Here is a 22788-nt window from a genome sequence, read left to right on the forward strand (position 1 = left end):
TGGAAAGATGGAATCAGGCTCCAAACGCAATGTTGAGTCCTGGAGGCTACAAGGTGTCCAAACTAGAAATGAGATATTGTCCGTTGAGCTTGCACTGACGATCGCTGAAACACTGCAGCAGGCCTGCAATAAATGTATGGCATGGGACAAGTAGTGTTTTGAAGTGGCAGATAACTGAAAGCGCAGGGTGACTTCTGTAGACAGAGCATGTGTGTGCTGCAAAGTGGTCACCCAACCCGCGCTCTGCTTCTCCATGCAGAGGAGACCACACTGTGAACTACCAAGTCAGTGGACTCGAGTGAATGAAGTGCATGAGGTAAATCGCAGTTGGACCGAGGTGCATCTGGGGTCTTTGATGGTGAGGAGAGGTTCTTTGCTGAACTCACATTGCCCCAGTTTATTCCGAGACCATCTCCACTTTTTGCTCGACCTCACCTTTGGTGAAGCGGATTACCAATCTCCTTCCTTAAAGTTGAAAATCACACAATACCAGGTTACACTCCAACAGGACTCCACAACCATCTGATGATGGAGCCAGCTATGAAAGCTAGTGCTTCCAAATAAACCTGTTGGACTATAACCTGGTTTTGTGTGATTTTTTAACTTTGTACACCCCAGTCCAACACCGGGATTTCCAACCTCCATCCGGGCCGACTTTGCTAACTCCCCATTGACAGCGAACCGACCTCCTAAACCTACTGTTTCCCCCCCCCCCCAACCTTGATGAGTGACAGAAAAGGCAATCCCAATCCCCTGGAGGAGGAAGGAGGCGGGGCGGAAAGGGAGAGAGCCTGCTCGGCACATCACGTGAGCAACACCAGCCCCGCCCCCCCCGCCGCCGACCGCTACCCGCCACGTGACCCTGTGGGGGGTGGTTGGGGGAAGGCCGACCAGGAGCATTCGCCCGCAGCCAATGGAAACGCAGCGCTGGCGGCCTCGAGACCTCGCCCCCCCATCCAAACACATTGACCAATGAGAACGTACGCCCCCTCCAGCCGCTCGCGCCTGCGCATTGTAACACCAATCAGCGGCTGTTGTTTTTTTTTCAATCTGGTGTTGGAGGCGCGCGGTGCAGAATTCTAACCGGCGGTGAAGAAGGAGAAATATAAATAGAAATAGAAATAGAGAGCTAGAAACGGGAGGAGAGGGATAGAGATAAGTAAGGAGAGGAAGAAAGAAATAAATAAATAGAGATAAACAGAGGTCGTGAGAGAGAAATAGAAGCGTGATGAGTTAAATAGAGATGAAGAGACAAATGTGAAAGGGGTGGAACAAGGAGAGGAATACAGAAGTGAAGGTATATCATAAGGGGACTAAAGATAGAAAGGGGTAGTAAGTTGATTGAGGGGAAGGGGTAGACAGCTGGAGAGAGGTATAAAGGACGAGGGAAAATACACTCCCCTTCGTTGCAGGAGGCAGGGATCAGGGAAGCATAGAGGAAGTAGGTGATATTAAACTGGCAGAAGGTTAGAGAGAAAATTGGTAGAAAGAGAAGAATAGGTACAACAGTGAGTGGTAGCAGGACAGGGAATGAAGACAGAGAAAGGCGGGTGGTAAAGGAATAGAGAGAGGGACTGAACTGAGAAATAGGGGAAGAGTGGAGGAAAAGCTGTCTCTGAGCAAGGAGAATATTGGTGTGTATGTGTAAACATTCAATTACAGAACCTTATCTTCAAATTTGGAAAGGTAAGTGTTATTTTTCAGGTTACTATTGTTTAAATTGTAGTGGTAGTAATTTGGTGTGATGGACAGAATTTTCCAATGCAGCGAGATCGGTTAAAAATTGGACCACAGGATTGCATTGGACAGAAAAAGTCAGTTGTTTGGGTGGCTCAGTGGTTAGCACTGCTGCCTCACAGCGCCAGGGACCCGGGATCATTTCCCACCTCAGGCGACTGTCTGTGTGGAGTTTGTACATTCTCCCTGTCTCTGTGTGTATTTCCTCTGGGTGCTGCAGTTTCCTCCCACAATCCAAAGATGTGCAGTCAGGTGAATTGGCCATGCTAAATTGTCCATGGTATTAGGTGCATTAGTCAGGGGTAAATGTGGGGGAATGGGTCTGGGCAGGTTACTGTTCGGAGGGTCAGTGTGGACTTGTTGGGCCAAATGGCCTATTTCCACATATAGGAATCTTCTCTAAATTTGTTCTCTCTAGTCTGCCCAACTATACAGCAAGATGGATTGATCAACTTACCTCTCCACTATTCCCACATTAAATCTTTGTACTCATGCTAAGTACAGACACTGTGCAGGTTGAGAGTGGGTTCTGTTTGTACTGTAAATCGATTCCACAGAATCTCTACAGTATGGAAGCAGGCCATTCAGCCCATCCAGTTCATCCCCATGCCCTATCCCAATATTTTCCCTGCATTTTCAATGGCCAGACCACCTAATGTGCACATCCCTGGACATTATGGACAATTTAGCATAGCCAATTCACCTACCCTGCACATCTTTGCACTGTGGGAGGAAACCAGAGGAAACCCATGCATATGTGGGGGGGGGGGGGGGGCAAATGTGCAAACTCCATACAGTCTTCCAAGAGTGGAATTGAACTCTGGTCCCTGGCACTGAGAGGCAACAGTGCTGACCACTGAGCCACCATGCTGCCCTTTTAAAAATTATTTCTGAAATTATTAATCCTTCTCTTCTACGTACATACCTTTCCTGGCAGTGGGGAGCATTTCAGGAGTAGTGTTATAGACCAGGCCAGACCCCTTCAAAACATTTCAAGAAGGTGGTCCAGACTGTAACTTTTCTAGTTGTTTTGAGCAGGTGTAGAGTGGAAATTGCAGGGGTGATGCAGCTGGTTAAAACCCCTCAGTTTTAAATAAAACAATTTATTTACAGAGTACCAAATGAAACACAAACAAAAGAGAACAGAATAACTTAACCTATCCGAAAAACCAACAGAGTATCGTAAATTAATGATGTTGTTCCAAATTCCTGCAACAATCTCCATAGACAACTCCTTGTCAAAAAAGGTAAATTCATACACAGAGTACTAGGAGAGAGATGGCAGAGAAAGTCAGCATGGAACACATTCCCTGTCACTGTTTCTTTGACCAGCAGGCTCAAAACCTGACTGCTTGCTCAAACCAAACCTGACAAAAGCTGTGCTGGGAGAACTGGCAACTCCCCTTTCATTGTCCGTGTTTGTTTAAAAGCTTAGAAGCTTCTTCAAGTAGATAACCCAAGACATTTCTGAATCTATGCGCTTATGACCACTCTGGGGGAGAAAAAACAAGGACAACCTAACCTTGTTAAAGAAGCAGCATCATCATAGTGCTGATCATAATACCATGGGTTTTAAGATACTCATGGATAGAGATAACAGCAGTTCTCGGGTGAAAGTGGTAAACAGGGTGAAGGTGAACTACAACAATATTAGGCAGGAACTGGAGAATTTTGACAGTGGCCTCTATGGGTAAATCCACAGCGGGCATGGAGGATTATTTTGAACTGCAGTTGTTAAGAGTTTAAGTGGCGTGTTCTTGTCAGAATGAAGGATCGGTTTGGAAAGTTTCTTGAACCATGGATGACCAGGGTCAAATAAGTCATAAAATGATCTTGATCATAAAGAAAAGGAAGCATATATAAGGTCTAGGATGCTGGGAATTGACGAAGGCTTTAATATATAAAGAAAGTAGGAATTAAAATAAACAAGGAATTAGAAGGACTAAAAGGGGTCATGCAAAGTCATTAGCAAACAGGATGAAGGTGAATGTCAAGCTTTTTATACATATATAGAGTCATAGAGATGTACAGCATGGAAACAGACCCTTTGGTACAACCCGTCCATGCCGACCAGCTATCTCAACCCAATCTAGTCCCATCTGCCAGCACCCGGCCCATATCCCTCCAAACCCTTCCAATTCATATACCCATCCAAATGCCTCTTAAATGTTGCAATTGTATAAAAAGCAAGAGGGTACCTAGGAAAAGATTTAGCCACTCCAGGGCAAAGGAGGGTATCTATGTAGATCCAGAAGAGGTAGGTGAGGTCCTAAACTAATACTTTGTTAGTATTCACCAAAGAGAAGGAATTAGTGGAGAATGATTTCTAAGCCAAGTCCTATTGAAAAGTTGTTATATGTTTTAAAGTATTAAGGTAGTTAAGTTCCTGACTCCTGATGGGATCTATCCCAGAATATTGAGGGAGGCAAGAGAACAAATTGCTGGAGCATTGACAGACATCTTTGTATCCTCTTTGCCATAGGTGAGGTCCCAGAGGACTGGAAATTAGCCCATGTCGTCCTATTGTTTAAGGGGTAGCAGGGTTAAATCCAGAAATTATCAACCTGTGAGCGTCACGTCAGTGGTATGGAAATTATTGGAAAAAGATTCTCTGGGATAAGATCTATATGCATTTAGAAGTAAATGAACTTATTAGCGATAGACACATGGTTTTGTGCGGGGGAGGTTGTGCCTCTCCAACTTGATAGAGTTTTTTGAGGTGGTGATGAAGGGTTTGATGTCTGCGTGGACTTCAGTAAAGCCTTTGACAAAGTTCCTCATGGTTGACTGGTACAAAAGGTGAAGTCCCAGTGTCAGGGGTGAGCTGGCAAAATGGTGCAGAACTGGCTTAGTCCTAGAAGACAGGATAGCAGTGGACGGACTTTTCTGGAATGGAGGGTTGTAACTAATGGTGTTCCATAGGGACCAGTGCTAGAACCGTTGCTGTTTGTGTTTGACATAAATTATTTGGAGGAAAGCGTGGCTGGTCTAATTAAGTTTGCGGACAATACAAAGATTCTGGATATAGGTTTGTTTGCTGAGTTGGAAGGTTCATTTTCAGACATTTCCTCACCATACATCTTCAGTGAGCTTCTGGACAAAGCACTGCTGATGATTCCTGCTTTCTATTTGTATGTTTGGGTTTCTTTGGGTTGGTGATGACATTTTCTGTGGTGATGTCATTTTGGGACCTGGGAAAAAGAACAGGAGGGGTCTGGGAGAGTCAGTGTGGACTTGTTGGGCCGAAGGGCCTGTTTCCACTCTGTAGGGAACCTAATCCAAAAACTTTGCACAGCTACTGTCTTTGCTGTTTGAGTTCAAATATCTCTGGACATCGGAGTGCCTCTGGGGAAAACTAACAGTGAAATTCACAGCTGATCTTGGAAGGACCTGTGTGGGAGAACTCACAGCATGGGACCAGAGAAGTGCATAGTTTTTAAGTATAACCCTGCTGTAAATCTACAATAGCGAGTAGAGTCGGTTCTTTCTTGATCTGTCTCTTGATTTAAAGTTTAAATGTATAAGCCATAAATACTAAGTTAGCCTGGAGCAGTTTTTTTTAGAACAAAAAGATAGTTTTTTAGAATAATTAGAACAATATCTTCTGAGTCTGTAGATTGTGAATGAACAAAGATGGCCTTTAATAGAGTGATGTGCTCTTTTTTGTTGGATGTGGGAGTTTAGGGAGAATTTCCATGTTACTGATGATTATGTCTGCAAGAACTGTCTTTTGTTGTGAATCCTATCAGATCGCATGGATCGGTTGGAACAACAGTTAGAGGCAATGAGGAATTTACACGAGCTAGGGGGTCTAATGGATGTTATTTATAGGAAGGGAGACAAGCTGCGGATACAGTCAGGTTAGATGGGTTAACTTTAAGAAAGGTAGGAGAGGGAGGCAAGTAGTGCAGGAATTGTCTGTGGCCTTGTGGCTTTCCCCATCTCAACAAAGTATGCTGTTTTGGAAAATGTAGGGGGTGATGGACTCTCAGACGAATATAGCATGAACAGTCAAGTTTCTGGTACTGAGAATGGCTCTAATATAGTCAGGTTCCAGATGATCGATTGTGGTAGGGGACTCTCTAGTCAGAGACACAGATGTCTCTGTGGCCAGCAGCTAGAAATCCAAAATGATGTGTTGCCTTCCTGGTGCCAGGATCAAGGATGTCTCCGAGAGGGTGCTGAATGTTCTCATGGGAGAGCAGAAGGTCATTGTACACATTGGAACTAACGACATAGGAATGGAAAAGGGTGAGATTTTGAGGGGACAATATAGAAAGGCAGGAATTTAAAAAGGCTCTCAAGGGTAGTAATATCTGGATTACTCCTGGTGCTACGAGCTAGTGAGAGTAGGAATAGGAGGATAGAGCAGATGAATGTATGGCTGAGGAGCTGGTGTACGGGAGAAGGATTCATATTTTTGGATCATTGGAATCTCTTCTGGGTTGGAACTGACAAGAAGGATGGATTGCACCTGAATTAGAAGGGGACTAATATATTGGCAGGGAGACTTGCTAGAGCTGCTTGGGAGAATTTAAACTATTAAGGTGTGGGGGTGGGACCCAGAGAGATATGGAGGAAAGAGATCAATCTGAGACTGGTATAGTTGGGAAAAGGAGCAAGTCAAACGATCAAGGCAGGCAAGAACGAAGCAGAGAACAAGCTCGGTAAATTAAACTGCATTTATTTCAATGCAAGAGGCCTAACAGGGAAGGCAGATGAATTCAGGGCAGGGTTAGGAACATGGCAAATTACAGAGATGTGGCTCAGGGATGGACAGGACTGGCAGCTTAATGTTCCAGGATACAAATGCTGTGGAAGGAGAGGAGGGGGAGTAGCCTTTTTGGTAAGGAATAGAATTATTGCTGTACTTGGGGAATATATTCAGGGAAGTTATTTGGGTGGAACTGAGAAATAAGAAAGGGATGATGATCACCTTGTTGGGATTGTATTACAGACCCCCCCCCCCCCATAGTCAACGGGAAATTGAGAAACAAATAATAATAGGCTGGTTATGGTAGGGGATTTTAATTTTCCAAGCATGGACTGGGACTGCCATAGTGTTCAGGGTTTAGATGAAGAGGTTTTTAAGTGTGTACAAGAAAACCTTTTGGTTCAGTATGTGGAGGTACCTGCTAGAGAAGATACAAAACTTGACCTACTCTTGGGGAAATAAGGCAGGGCTGGTGACTGAGGTATCAGCGGGGGAGCACTTTGGGGCCAGCGACCATAATTCTATTAGTTTTAAAATAGTGAAGGAAAAGGATAGACTGATCTAAAAGATGATGTTCTAAATTGGAGAAAGGCTAATTTTGAAGGTATTAGGCAAGAACTTTCAAAAGTAATTGGGGGCAGATATTTGTAGGTAAAGTGACGGCTAGAAAATGGGAAGCCTTCAAAAATGAAATAACGGGAGTCCATAGAAGGTATAATTCCTGTTAGGGTGAAAGGTAAGTTTGGTAGGTGCAGGGAAAGCTTGATGACTAGAGAAATCGAACTGTTGATTTAGAAAAAAACGGAACCCTACCTCGGGTCGAGATCGAGTGAATCATTAGAGTATAAAGGCAGTAGGGGTATGCTTAAGAAGGAAATCAGGAAGGCAAAAAGGGGACATGAGATAGCTTTAGCAAATAGGATTAAGGAGAATCCAGAGGGATTCTATAAATATATTAAGGACAAAAGGGTAACTAAGGAGAGAATAGGGCCCCTCATAGATCAGCAGGGCAGCCTATGTGTGGAACTGCAGAGATGGAGATACTAAACAAGTATTTTGCATCAGTGTTTACTGTACACGAAGGACATGGAAGATATAGAATGTGGGGAAATAAATGGTGACATCTTGGAAGATGTCCATATACAGAGGAGGTGGTGCTGGATGTCTTAAAACCCATAAGGGTGGATAAAACTCCAGGACCTGATCAGGTGTACTCCAGAACTCTGTGGGAAGCTGGGGAACTGATTGCTGGGCTCTTTGCTGAGATATTTGTTTCATTGATAGTCACAGATGAGGTGCCAGAAGACTGGAGGTTGGCTAATGTGGTGTCACTATTTAAGAAAGGCGATAAGGAAAAGCCAAAGTTAAAAATTGCACAATATCAGGTTATAGTCCAACAAGTTTAATTGGCAGCACCAGCTTTTAGAGTGCTGCTCCTTCATCAGGTGGTAGTGGACAATTAAACCTGTTGGACTATAACCTGGTGTTGTATGATTTTTAACTTTGTACACCCCAGTCCAACACCGGCATTTCCAAATTAGGAAGAGCCAAGGAACTATAGACCACTGAGTCTGATATTGGTGGTGGGCAAGTTGTTGGAAGGAATCCTGAGGGACAGGATTTACATGTATTTGGAAAGGCAAGGACTGACTAGGGATAGTCAACATGGGAAATCATGCCTCACGAACTTGATTGAGTTTTTTTTTTTGAAGAAGTAACAAAGAGGATTGAGGGCTGACCAGTGGATGTGATCTGTATGGACTTCAGTGAGGCGTTTGACATCGTTCCTCACGGTAGACTGGTCAACAAGATTAGGTCTCATGGGGTACAGTGAGAAGTAGTCATTTGGATGCAGAACTGGCTTGAAGGTAGAAGATAGAGGGTGATGGTGGAGGGTTGCCTTTCAGACTGGAGGCCTGTGACCGGTGGTGTGCCACAAGCAACGGTGCTGGGTCCACTGCTTCGTCATTTATATAAATGATTTGATGTGGACATAGGAGACATAGTTGGTTTGTTTACGGGTGACACCAAAATTGGAGGTGTAGTGGACAACAAGGAAGGTTACCTCCGAGTACAACAGGATCTTGATCAGATGGGTCAATGGGCCCAGGAGTGGCAGATGTAATTTAATTTAGATAAATGAGGTGCTGCAATTTGGAAGTCAAATCCGGGCAGGACTTAATATAAAGGTCCTGGGGAGTATTGCTAAATAACGTGATCTTGGAGTGCAAGTTCATAGTTCCTTGAAAGTGGAGTCTCAGGTAGATAGGATAGTGAAGAGTGCGTTTAGTATGCTTTCCTTTATTGTACAGAACATTGAGTATAGAGTATTGAGAACATTGGGAGATCGTGTTGCAGCTATACAGGACATTGGTTAGGCCACTTTTGGAATATTGTTTGCAATTCTGGTCTCCTTCCTATCTGAAAGATTTACACAATTGTTGCTAGGGTTGGAGGATTTGAGCCACAGGAAGAGACTGAATAGGCTAGAGGTGTTTTTCCCGGAGCATCAGAGGCTGAGGGGTGACTTAATCGAGGTTAATAAGATCCTGAGTGACATGGATAGGATTAATGGACAATGTCTTTTCCCTGAGGTGGGGGAGTTCAGAACTAGAGGGCATAGGTTTAGGGGGAGAGGGGAAAGATTTAAAACGGACCTAAGGAGCAACTTTTTCATGCAGAGGATGGTGCGTGTATAGAATGAGCTGCGAGGTGGACGCTGGTATAATTACAACATTTAAGGCATCTGGATAGATTTCTGACTAGGAAGAGTTTAGAGGGATATGGGCCAATTCTGTCAAATGCGAGCAGGCTAAGTTAGGATATTTGGTTGGCATGAACAAGTTGGACTGAAGGGTCTGTTTCCATGCTGTACATCTCTTGTGTTGTATATTTAAGTGTATGAACAAGTAGAATTGTCATTTCTCTATTTGTATTAGGTGAACAAATATATTTCTTTGTATCGTTTAATTGAATACTTCATATTGAGAGTGCAGGATCACATACCATTAATGTAGTCTCTCCTTTTTTAAGGAATGCAACGTTGCAGCGTTTAAATTATGGAAAGTGAAGTAATGAATGCAACCGTATCCACCAGCTATTTGGTGTTTTCTGGTAAAATGAAGGAACAACGGAATAGTATTTTGAAAAAGACAAAATACAATGCATCTTTGATTTCTAAGATTAAGACCAAAATTCTCAGTAAGTATTCTATACTCTTCTCCTTGACTTCTCATCCTATAGTGCTCGTGCACTAATCTGTTTATTGATATTTAAGTGGCTAATCTAATTGATTTTCTGTCATTCGCAATGCTAGCAGAATGTTGATGGTAAAGGATTAATTGGTGATGACCTTGAAGGCTGTGGAGAAGTCGGGAGACTGCTGTTGAAGGTGGTCATCAGAAGTGTTATGATGGACAAGCAGCCATTTGGCCTATCATGGGTCCAGCATCTGAGTAACTCATTAAATATCATACTCCTGTCTTGTCCCCATAACCCTTCCTTTTTCAGTTAACTGTCTAGTTTTCTCTTGAATATGTCAATTCACCCTGCCTCCAGCACATTGAGGCCGTGCATTCCATATGTGAAAGCATATCTTTTTCTCATTACTTTTTCATGTGAATTTCTTTAAAGCTGTTCACCCTCCTCAATCTTCTCATGATTTAGAACAGTTTCTCCCAATCTCCTCTGTTCAGATTTTTGAATGCCTCCATCAGGTTTTCTTTCAGCCTTATTTTCTTCAAGAAAAACATTCCTAACTTTTCCACTCTATCTTTATAACTGCTTATCTTCATCCCTGGTATTATGCTTGTGAATCTCTTCTGTACTTTGTTCAACATAGCTTCCTTTCAGTTGTACTCTGTTAATAAAACCTAGGGCATTGTATGCTTTATTAACTATGCTGTCAACACATCATGCTGCCTTTGTTGATCTTCATCTCCACCTCATTAAAATTGCCCTTTTTTGTTTTGAAAGCATTGACTCTTTTGATTCCTTCCTACCAAAATAAATTACTTCACATTACCTGACATTAAACTACAAAGACCACCTGTCAAATGATTCTAAATCCTTTTGAGGTTCTAGACTATCCTCCCCATAGTTCATAATGCTTCCAAGTTTCATATTGTCTGCAAATTTTGAAATTGTTTTAGGATTTCGTAGTCTAGATCATTTAATGTATATTTGGAAAGGTAAGGGTTCCAACAATGAGACCCAAGGACTGCACAATAAATGTTCCTCCAGGCTTGAAAACATTCATTTTCATCTGCTTCCTGGCACTTAGCCAAATTTATATCAGTGTTGTTGCTGTCCCTTTTTATTCTATAAACTATGGCTTTGTTCACAAACCATTTGTGTGGCACTTTAGTAAACACGTTTTTAGAAGTTCATGTATATAACATCAAATGCTGTCTCCAAAATGTGCCTGGTGTTAACTGTTACTTACAGTAAACATCCTGATTTCTGATCTTAATCATGAAGTGATGAAGTAATTGGAAATGGTTGATTTTAAGATGTACATCTTGAAAAATACAATGTTCTGAACTGAGATTAATTTCTTCCAATTGCAATCACCATTAGTACTACAGTACGAGGACAGACTCCAATCACTGCAAGTTTTCCCAATTAGCACTATATTGTGAGCAATTCTAGAAACCACACTTAAGTACATCAAAGCTTTTGAAAGAGTGCAGAGCAGATTTAATAGAATATCAGTAATGATAATTGTCTGTCATCTGGACATTCTAGAGAAGAGGAGGAAATCTGATAATATTCAAAATCATGAATTTTATCATGATATTTCTCCTTGCTTCACTTCTACTTCCTGTGGTAGAAGGGTCAATCGCTAGGTTTTTTGAGGGTTTGGTGTACATTCAATTAACTGAAGGGATGCATGTGTATAGTTCCTTAAGTGGAATTGCAGGTACACAGTGAGGTAAAGGTGGCATGTGGCACACTTTCCTTCATTGGTCAATGCATTGAGCATAGGATATGGGTGTCACGTTATGGCTGTACAGGATATTGGTTAGGTCACTATTGGAATACTGCACTCAATTCTGGTCTCCTATAGCAAGGATGATATTAAACTTGAGAGTGTACAGAAAAGATTTACAATGTTGTCTGGACTGGAGACATTAACCTGTAGGGAAGAGTTGAATTCATTGGGGCCTTTTTCCGTGGAGTGTCGGAGACTGAGGGATTTCCTTTTTAGAAGTTTATAAAATCGTGAGGGGCATGGATAGGGTGAATACCCTAGGTCTTGTCCTGTATGAGGGAGTCTAAAGCTAGGGGACATAGATTTAACGTGAGCGAGGACGAATTTGAAAAGGACCCAAAGATCATGCAGATGGTAATACGTATATGGAACTAGTTGCCAGAGGAAATGGCAATTACAACATTTAGCAGGAATCTGGATGGGTATATGAATAAGAAGGGTTTAGAGGAACAAATGCTGGCAAATGGGCCTAGTTAGAGACAAAAAAAAACTGCAGATGCTGGAATTCAAATTGGACAGGCAGGAAACTGGAGGAGCACAGTAAGCCAGGCAACATCAGAAGGTGGAGAAGTCGATGTTTCGAGTATAACCCTTCTGGATTCTTGATGCTGCCTAGCTTGCTGTGTTCCTTCAGCCTCCGCTTGTCTCTACTATGGCAAATGGTAGTAGGTCAGTTTGAGATGTCTGATTGGAGTGGATGAGTTGGACCGAAGAGACCGTTTCTGTTCTGAATGACTCTGACTCTGACTCTAACTGATACAATGATATCATGGGCAGTTGCTGTGTTCACATCTCAAGAATTTAACGTTTTTGCCCAGTAGATTAAGCATTAGTGAATGGGTTACTGGTGATATGGAATTGATAGCACAAATGGTATTCCTTCCCACAATTTCCAGCTGATTGACAAAGGACTGACAGGGTGGGAATTCACTCTTAGATTTATCGTTTGGGAATAAGACATGCCTGGGTCCCCACATTCGTGTGTATGGATATCAATGCAACTGTATTGCATCAGCTTGGCTAAGACCATAAGACATAGGAGTGGAAGTAAGGCCATTCGGCCCATCGAGTCCACTCTGCCATTTAATCATGGCTGATGGGCATTTCAACTCCACTTACCCACATTCTGCCCGTAGCCCTTAATTCCTTGTGACATCAAGAATTTATCAATCTCTGCCTTGAAGACATTTAGCGTCCCGGCCTCACTGCACTCCACGGCAATGAATTCTACAGGCCCACCACTCTCTGTCTGAAGAAATGTCTCTGCATTTCTGTTCTGAATTGACCTCCTCTAATTCTAAGGCTGTGCCCACAGGTCCTAGTCTCCATACCTAACGGAAACAATTTCTTAGTGTCCACCCTTTCCAAGCCATGTATTATCTTGTAAGTTTCTATTAGATCTCCCCTTAACCTTCTAAACTCCAATGAGTACAATCCCAGGACCCTCAGCCGTTCCTCGTATGTTAGACCTACCATTCCAGGGATCATCCGTGTGAATCTCCGCTGGACACGCTCCAGTGCCAGTATGTCCCTCCTGAGGTGTGGGGCCCAAAACTAGACACAGCACTCGAAATGGGGCCTACCCAGAGCTTTATAAAGTCTCAGTAGCGCATCGCTGCTTTTATATTCCAACCCTCTTGAGATAAATGACAACATTGCATTCGCTTTCTTAATCACGGATTCAACCTGCATGTTTACCTTTAGAGAATCCTCAACTAGCACTCCCAGATCTCTTTGTACTTTATGAATTTTCTCACCGTTTAGAAAGTAGTCCATGCTTGTATTCTTTTTTCCAAAGTGCAAGACCTCGCATTTGGTCACACTGAACTTCATTAGCCATTTCCTGGACCACTCTCCCAAACTGTCTAGATCCTTCTGCAGCCTCCCCACTCCTCAGTACTACCTGCCTGTCCACCTATCTTCGTATCATCGGCAAACTTCGCTAGAATGCCCCCAGTCCCTTCATCCAGATCATTAATATATAATGTGAACAGCTGTGGCCCCAACACTGAACCCTGTGGGACACCGCGTGTCACCAGCTGCCATTCTGAAAATTAACCTTCTGTCAGACAGCCAATCCTCAGTCCATGCCAGTAGCTCACCTCAAACACCATGGGCCCTCACCTTACTCAGCAGCATCCCGTGTGGCACCTTATCAAAGGCCTTTTGGAAGTCTAGATAGACCACATCCACTGGGTTTCCCTGGTCTAACATACTTGTCACTTCTTCAAAGAATTCTAACAGGTTTGTCAGGCACGACCTCCCCTTACTAAATCCATGTTGACTTGTTCTAATCCGACCCTGCTCTTCCAAGAATTTAGAAACCTCATCCTTAATGATGGATTCTAGAATCTTACCAAGAACCAAGGTTAGGCTAATTGGCCTATAATTTTCCATCTTTTGTCTTGATCCTTTCTTGAACAATGTGGTTACAACATGGTCTTCCAATCATCTGGGACTTTCCCTGACTCCAGTGGCTTTTGAAAGATCTCAACCAACGCCTCCGCTATTTCCTCAGCCACCTCCCTCAGAACTCTAGGATGTAGCCCATCGGGGCCAGGAGATTTGTCAATTTTAAGACCTTTTAGCTTTTCTAGCACTTTCTCTTTTGTAATGGCAACCGTACTCAACTCAGCCCCCTGACACCCTTTAATTGTTGGGATATAACTCATGTCTTCCACTGTGAAGACTACGCAAAGTACTTATTAAGTTCTCCAGCTATTTCCTTATCTCCCATCACTAGCCTTCGAGCATCAGTTTGAAGTGGCCCAATGTCTTATGTATTGAAAGAAACTTTTACTATCATTTCTAATAATACTAGCTAGCCTACCTTCATATTTGATCCTCTCCTTCCTTATTTCTCTCTTTGTTTTCCTCTGTTTGTCTTTGTAACCTTCCCAATCTTCTGATTTCCCAGTGCTCTTGGCCACTTTATAGGATCTCTCTTTTTCTTTGATAGATTTCCTGACTTCCTTTGTCAACCATGGCTGTCTAATCTCTCCCCGGATAGTCTTTCTTTTCTTGGGGATGAACCTCTGTACTGTGTCCTCATTATACCCACAAACTCCTGCCATTTTTGCTCTACTGTCTTCCCTGCTAGGTTCTGCTTCCAGTCGATTTTCGTCAGTTCCTCTCTCATGCCCTCGTAATTACCTTTGTTTAACTGTAACACCATTACATCCAATTTTGCTTTCTCTCTTTCAAACTGCAGACTGAACTCTACCATATTATGATTGCTGCTTCTTAAGTGTTCCCTTACTTTAAGATCTTTTATAAAGTCTGGTTCATTACATAGCACTAGGTCCAGAATAGCCTGCTCCCTTGTGAGCTCCATGACAAGCTGTTCCAAAAAGCCATCCTGTAAGTATTCCAAGAATTCCCTTTCTTTGGATCCATTGGCAACATTATTTACCCAGTCCACCTGCATATGGAAGTCCCCCATGATCACCGTGACCTTGCCTTTCTGACATGCCTTTTCTATTTCCCGCTACATGTTGCGCCTCTGGTCCTGACCATTGTTAGGAGGTCTGTACATAATTCCCATTAAGGTTTTTTTGCCTTTGTGGTTCCTCAATTCCACCCACACAGACTCCGCATCATCCGACGCTGTGTCAATCAGTGCCATAGATTTAATTTTGTTCTTAACTAACAAGGCCACCCCGTCCCCTCTGCCCACCTCCCTGTCTTTTCGATAAGTTGTAAATCCTTGGATGTTTAACTGCCGGTCCTGACCCCCCTGTAACCATGTCTCTGTGATGCCACCACATCATAATCATTTACGATGATCTGTGCTGTTAGTTCATCTACTTTGTTACGAATGCTACGAGCATTCAGGTAAAGTGCCTTAATGCTAACATTCTTATCATTAGAGATATTGGAAGTCATAAGATGTCCTAAGTTATCCTTCCTTTTTGTTGCATTCCAAATCTGCCTCAAGGTTAAATCCACCTGCATACATGCTATCCTCCTGCTTATCTTTCCATTTAACTCCATACTCCCTGTCGCTTTCACTTTCCCTTCCCCCCCAACTCAGAAGTTTAAAGTCCTACTGACCACCCTATTTATCCTCTTTGCTAGAACATTGGTACCAGATCGGTTCAGGTGGAGACCGTCCCAATGGTACAGATCTCCCCGGTTCCAAAACTGATGCCATTCCCCATAAAATGGAATCCCACTTTCCCACACCAATCCCTTAGCCACGTGTTTACTTCCCTAATTTTCTTATCCCTATGCCAACTGGCACGTGGCTCGGGCAGTAATCCGGAGATTATGACCCTCGAGGACCTGTACTTCAATTTCCTTCCTAGTGCTTGATAATCCCCAAACAGGTCCTCCACCCTAGCTTTGCCTATGTTGTTAGTCCCAACGTGGACCACAACAACTGGATCCTCCCCCTCCCGCTCCAATATCCTTTCAAGCCGGTCGGAGATGTCCTGCACCCTGGCACCGGGCAGGCAACACACCATGCGAGACTCCCGATCCGGCTTGCATAGGATACTATCTGTCCCCCTAATTATAGAATCCCCTATAACAACTAGGACAAGTTCTAGAGCACAGATTTTCTGTACTACAGCTGGAATATTGCCAGAAATTGTAGTCTTTGCTATGCTCAGTGCTTTCAATCATCTCAATTATACATAAATGAAGACTGAGATCTGTGATGTCAGGGATCTCAGAAGGTTGTGATTCAAAAGTAAGTGATACACAAGCAAATCACCTCTCAGCCTTCGATGCTTCAGGGAAAACAGCCCCAGCCTATTCAGTCTCTCCCAATAGCTGAAATCCTCCAACCCAGGCAACATCCTTGTAAATCTTTTCTGAAACCTTTCAAGTTTCACAACATCCTTTTGATTGGAGGAGACCAGAATTGCACGCAATGTTCAGAAAGTGGCCTAACCAACGTCCTGTACAGCAGCAAGACAACCTCCCAACTCCTATACAGGACCTTGCCATTAAGTGTAGAAGTCCTGCTATGATTTGCTTTTCCAAAATACAGTATTTCATACTACTACATAAGCAGTTTGTAAGCTTGGGTAAAATGCCATAAAACAATGGAAAATGCCTTTTGTGAAGGCTAGTCTACGTTCAAAGCTATTATTCCTACTAATGTTGCAATGGGCAGATAAAAAACAAGGTGAGTAGATTTATGAAGATTGACTTGTGTTGGCTCTCTTGCCTAACAATCTGGAAACTGTGTCCTTTTAAGGCTTAGCTGGAGGCTCTGCTAAAGCACCCTTAGAGACATGCACACTCCATCACTGAGTGTGTTCTGTGCACTAGCTACCTCAATGTTTTCTCCATTTGATGTTCAACATATAGAATAGCGCAGAACCAAAATAGGTCTGTGTCAGTGCTTTGGGGAAAGCTGGTTTATGTTCAAAATAGTTAGTTCCAGCAGTACAGCTGTGGGCAAAGCCAACTCTTTGAAAGAACTATCCATAAGTCCTGCAAAGCTAGCTTCTTCAAATATTTATCCCAACTTCTTTTTTAAAAATAACTTGTTTTTTTTATCCTAGTCGTTTCTGATTCTTTTGCAGTTATCTTAAATTTGTGCACTGTAGTTATTGACCCTTCTACGGCTGAAAGTGGAAGTTTAAAATTAAACCTATAATCTCACACAGACTCCTCTTTCCCTCAAACTCTATGTAAAATGCAATCAAAGTATGGTTGCTTCTACTGATGGGCATCTTCACTGAAGCCACTAATTAATCCTATGTCAATGCAGTTCCAGATTTAGTATAGACTGTTGTCTGGTCAGCTCCAGAACATACTGTTCTTAAAAAGCTGTCTTGCAAACACCATCAAGGCACCTTTGCCCATTTGCCTTTTACAGTTAATATAAATTAATATCTCCAGTGATTTATGGCAATGCCTTTCTGACAAGTTCTCATTTTTTTCAGTTCTTCCCTATCCTGTGGGGTTACTTTAACGACCTGCATATGACTGTCACAAGTGACTTCTTGCCTTTATCATTTCTAACCAAAATGGTTTCAGAATTTTGATTTCCTGCATTTAGGTCATCCCTCTCTTATTGTACTAATGCGACCGTCAATAGATTCATATTCAAAGTTTGGGAGAAGATTTGTAGCTCGGGTGCTCGTTGTTGTGGTTCTGTTCGCCGAGCTGGAAATGTTTGTTGCAAAAGTTTCGTCCCCTGTCTAGGTGACATCCTCAGTGCCTGGGAGCCTCCTGTGAAGCACTTCTGTGGTGTTTCCTCCGGCATTTATAGTGGCCTGTCCCTGCCGCTTCCGGTTGTCAGTTTCAGCTGTCCGCTGTAGTGGCCGGTATATTGGGTCCAGGTTGATGTGTTTGTTGATGGAGTTTGTGGATGAGTACCATGCTTCTCGGAATTCCCTGGCTGTTCTTTGTTTGGCTTGCCCTATAATGGTAGTGTTGTCCCAGTCGAATTCATATTGCTTGTCGTCTGCGTGTATGGCTACTAAGGATAGCTGGTCGTGTCGTTTCGTGGCTAGTTGATATTCATGGATGCGGATCGTTAGCTGTCTTCCTGTTTGTCCTATATAGTGTTTTGTGCAGTCCTTGCATGGGATTTTGTACACTACGTTAGTTTTGTTCATGCTGGGTATCGGGTCCTTCGTTCTGGTGAGTTGTTGTCTGAGAGTGGCTGTTGGTTTGTGTGCTGTTATAAGTCCTAGTGGTCGCAGTAGTCTGGCCGTCAGTTCTGAAATGCTCCTGATGTATGGTAGTGTGGCTAGTCCTTTGGTTTGCGGCATGTCCTCGTTCCGTTGTCTTTCTCTTAGACATCTGATGATGAAATTGTGCGGATATCTGTTTTTGGCGAATACCTTGTACAGGTGTTCCTCTTCCTCTTTTTGCAGTCCTGGTGTGCTGCAGTGTGTTGTGGCCCTTTTGAATAATGTCTTGATGCAACTTCGTTTGTGTGTGTTGGGGTGGTTGCTTTCATAGTGCAGGACTTGGTCTGTGTGTATGGCTTTCCTGTATACCTTTGTGGTGAATTCTCCGTTTGGTGTTCTCTGTACCATCACGTCTCGGAATGGGAGTTGGTTATCCTTTTCTTCTTCTCTTGTGAATCGGATTCCTGTGAGTGTGGCGTTGATGATCCAGTGTGTTTTCTCTATTTCTGTGTTTTTAATGATTACAAAGGTGTCATCAACATATCTGACCCAGAGTTTGGGTTGAATTTGTGGTAAGACTGTTTGTTCTAACCTTTGCATTACTGCTTCTGCTATGAGTCCAGAGATCGGTGAGCCCATGGGTGTTCCGTTGATTTGTTCGTATATCTGGTTGTTGAATGTGAAGTGTGTTGTGAGGCACTAGTCCAGTAGTTTAAGTATGCAGTCTTTGTTGATAGGTTCAACGTCCTGTTGTATGTTCTGTATGTCCAGCAGGTTGGCTATTCTTTCTCTGGCTAGGGTTTTGTCAATAGAGGTGAACAGTGCCGTTACGTCAAATGAGACCATAGTTTCTTCCTTGTCTATGTGTATATTTCTGATGATGTCCAAGAATTCCTGAGTTGATTGTATAGATTGTCTGGATCCGCTGATCAGGTGTTTCAGTTTCTGCTGTAGTTCTTTAGCTAGTTTGTGTGATGGTGTCCCTGGTAGTGATACTATGAGTCTGAGTGGGATGTCTGGTTTGTGCACTTTAGGTAGTCCATAGAATCTGGGGGTGTTGTTGCTTTCAGGTTTCATTCTTTGTAGGTCCAACCTGGTTATCTGTCTGTTTTTTTGTAGATTCCTCAGTGTGTTATTTATCCTATTGGTGAGCTGTGGGGTGGGGTCAAACTCCCTCTTTTGGTAGGGAATTTGACCCCACCCCACAGTTCACCAATAGGATAAATAACACACTGAGGAATCTACAAAAAAAGACAGATAACCAGGTCGGACCTACAAAGAATGAAACCTGAAAGCAACAACACCCCCCCAGATTCTATGGACTACCTAAAGTGCACAAAGATGTAATGCAATCCTGGTTATGCTGTTATGCAGTAATCATACACCGGTGATATTGCAGCAAATCTGATAGGGAAGGGTCTTTTCATTACAACTCTGGCATAGGAATTTCTAACAGTAAATAATGTTGATGTAAGACTTGTTAAATATTACTGTTTGACATTCTATGGAGAATTAGTGTATTGAGGTGAAGTATTGAGGTGAGGATGGCAGACATAGAAAATAGGTGCCCTTCAGGGCTCCTGCGTCAATCAATGTGATCAAGGCTGCTTATCCAACTCAGTGCCCTGTTTTTGCTACCTCTCCATAATCTTTGATCCCTTTAACGCTAATATTTATATTTAATTCCTTCCAAAAAAAAATGCAATATTTCGTTTTTGGATGCTTTCTTTGGCAACAAGTTGTACCTTTCTCTCTGGATGAAAATATTTCTCATCTCATTGGGAGTGTTAATGAAATGTCAAATAGAAATGGCTAAAAGGAATTACTGTCCCACCCCTGAACTTCCTTTTCATTTAGGTCAGCTCCTCCTACAATCCTCTTATTGCCTATTTTATTACATTTTAAGTTTTGCTTTTGGTTAGCTGTTTTTTTCCCACACTGTCCCTTGGCAGAATTTATACCTCACCTTGCCCTACTTTGTTAATTCATCACTGTAATAATTATTCATTCAGAAACAGAAATAAATCTGGCATGATTTTTGGGGAGAAAGTGGAGTTAATGTTTCAAATCTGGTAACTCTTCACCACAATTATTGATTGGTGCCTGCCGCTCATTGGTTTAATATAGCAGCAAATTAAAATAAATGTTTTAGTTGTGAAACGTTATCTTACAAATTAATTTGTATCTTATTAGCTAGATTGTAACATTCAATAGTAACTTTTTGTAGCTGTCTCTGTGGTACAGTTTCTCTTAGGTTTTGAGTTGAGATTTTGTGTTGCAATTTCACAATGTCAGCACAAACCACTGTATTGTAATTTATTTTCTTGAGTTTGTTCAACTTAATTTTTGATTTCCATGTTAGACTCTGTTATTCAGTTTTAAAAGGTACTGTCATCAGATTCTTTGAATGATCAAATTACAGTAATAGGTTTCAGTATAGGGTTTTGACATGTGTAACAGACAGTGATAATTTTATAAGAATATTCATGGTGATCTGTTATGTACTCCCCATCTCAGGGAAAAACATTATTGTGATTGCCCTGTTTAATCTTGTCAAATGTTACTAAGTAGACTTTTTCCTACAGCTGATTGGGTTATTCTTTGTGGCTATTTCAATAGAGCATAAAAGTAACATTCTGAAATCAGGTCTGCATATGACACCATTATGTTATTTAAACAAAAATTTATTTAACTAAACACTCATTTTGTCAGTTAGTATTTGTCAGTTAATCTTGGAAGCCTTGAGCCACCCACATTTGTAGTCATGGTTGGTGGTTCTTGTATAACTGTTTCTAGTTTCAACAAACAAGTTGAAACAAACTTACACTTTACTCTTCCAAAAGACCTATAAACTGTGAAAATGTTTACTTTTAAAATAGATTAGATCTTTTGTGTTTCCTCGATTGTCTTGTTTCTTGCAATTAACAGCCCATTTCACGTCAGTTCTGCAATGTGCTTAACACTCACTTAGTCTAAATTCATCATATTGCTATACTGCAAGCAGTGGTTTAACAGCTGTTTTTGAGGATGCCAGATGAAAGATGATGATTTCTACATTGCATACTGAACTTGATCCATTGCAATCATTTTTGTTTCAGACAACTCCTCAATGATGAAGATTTCACTTAAAAATAACAATAAAGCTTTGGCATTAGCACTTGCTGAAGAGAAGAAAAAGTATAGATTGTCTGAACAGGAAAAAGTAATTCTTCAAAAAGAAATATGTATTCAAAATTATGACATAGTTATGCTCCAGCAAAGGTTGACTACTCAGGTAAAAAGGGCAATTTTTTGATTCTTTCTGATTGTCAGCCATGTTCTTTAATGTGGAATTGTAATTGAACATTTTTGGGATCCCTGCCTTCCATTTAGATGATATTGTAGTTCAATATGGCTTCTCATAAGTTGGAGTCAGAATGCTGCTTCTAGATTGGGAGTCAATTACCAGAGTTATTCTGCATCAATTCCTCAAAATATAGGTGGATCTACCTAATTCTGGGGGAAAGACTAACACTAATAACTGAAAGTGGAGCCAAAGGGATCGAGTTTAAGGCAGTGAAGTTTTAGCCAACATCTAACCTTTGAATGTGGGTTTAATAGAGTCTTGAATACTGTTGATATGATGTCCGAATTTGTATCTTTTGAGAAACAGAATGCAAAACTTTCAACCTTGGAAGAATTTTTGATGAAGCTAAAAAGCTGCTTCTCTGATGCTACTGATTACTTGTCAACTGCCATCAGTACCTGTGAATGTGATGTAAGGATTTGTTTTTATTCAGTTTCTTTCTGAACTTTTCATATTGGATTGCAATTGTAAGTTTTAATAGAATCTAGGCTCTGCATCAAACAACTTATACAACAGCTGAAGTATTTTTAACTGGAACTTAAAATATTACAATAATGAAATAATGGCCTATTATTCAACACAGTTAAATGAAGTTAAGATAATTGGTAAAGAGAAACAACAAAGGAGAAAAAGCATCCAATGAATAATGATTTGGAGTAGACTATCTCAAATTGCAGTGGAAACAAATGCAATAGAAACTTTGAGAATTGGATAGGTACTTGAAAGTAAGATTTTTTTAATCCTTTCATGGGATTTTAACACGACTGGTAAGATTAACATTTGCTGCTGAACTGTAATTGCCCTTGAGAACCTGATGTACTGCTTTCTTGAACTACTACGTGTAATCCAACTGGTGTAGATATGTTTGATGCAGTTTAAAAGGATTTGGATAAAGAGAGCAGACAAAAAAATGACAGATTGAATATAATTTTGAAAATGTGAACTTCTCTGCTTTGGCAAGAAAAAAGAAAAGCAATATATTTTATTGAAGAAAGACTGTAGAACTCTACAGCACATGGGAACCTAGTTGTCCTGGTACATGAACACAAGGGGTGTTTAGGCATTTGCTTCAATTGCTTATTAAGGCAAATGGAAGAATTACTGCAGTGAAGAAATAGGTCATTGATTTAGCTGATCCATATTATTGTATGTGCTCTATTCAAAGGTTTTTCCATCTTCATATTGCCTATCAGCTTAAGGTTTTCTCCCTGACATGTTTATTGGGCTTCCCAATAAATACTTAATCTTCCTTTCCTGAAATGGAAACTTCTTCACATCTGCTTTTATAAAAATATAATCTTAAAGGCCTTCATCAGGTTAACTCTTAAAACTTTCATGGATAAAAATGTTACATCCTGTAGAGTCTTTCCTGACCAGTACAACCTTTCATTTTGGCATTATC

General features: G+C 41.6%; 1 protein-coding gene across 2 annotated transcripts in view; it reads left to right on the forward strand.

The window, feature by feature from the left end:
- Positions 1 to 1084: 1084 nt before the first annotated feature.
- Positions 1085 to 22788, forward strand: part of LOC122551327 (uncharacterized) — a 38776-nt gene continuing 17072 nt past the window's right edge. Inside the window, exons 1-4 of one of the 2 annotated variants that reach the window (XM_087988729.1) lie at positions 1085 to 1686; positions 9485 to 9652; positions 21139 to 21314; positions 21687 to 21797. In XM_087988729.1, coding sequence (XP_087844855.1) covers positions 9511 to 9652; positions 21139 to 21314; positions 21687 to 21797 — 429 coding nt within the window. In that variant the 5' untranslated portion in view covers positions 1085 to 1686; positions 9485 to 9510. The remainder of the gene's footprint in view (positions 1687 to 9484; positions 9653 to 21138; positions 21315 to 21686; positions 21798 to 22788) is intronic. The other variant, XM_087988730.1, reaches the window with a different exon arrangement.

Source organism: Chiloscyllium plagiosum, unplaced genomic scaffold (genome assembly GCF_037043375.1).
Source record: "Chiloscyllium plagiosum isolate Xiang-an unplaced genomic scaffold, Cpla_swu_hap1 HiC_scaffold_7, whole genome shotgun sequence".
Taxonomy (NCBI): Eukaryota; Metazoa; Chordata; class Chondrichthyes; order Orectolobiformes; family Hemiscylliidae; genus Chiloscyllium; species Chiloscyllium plagiosum.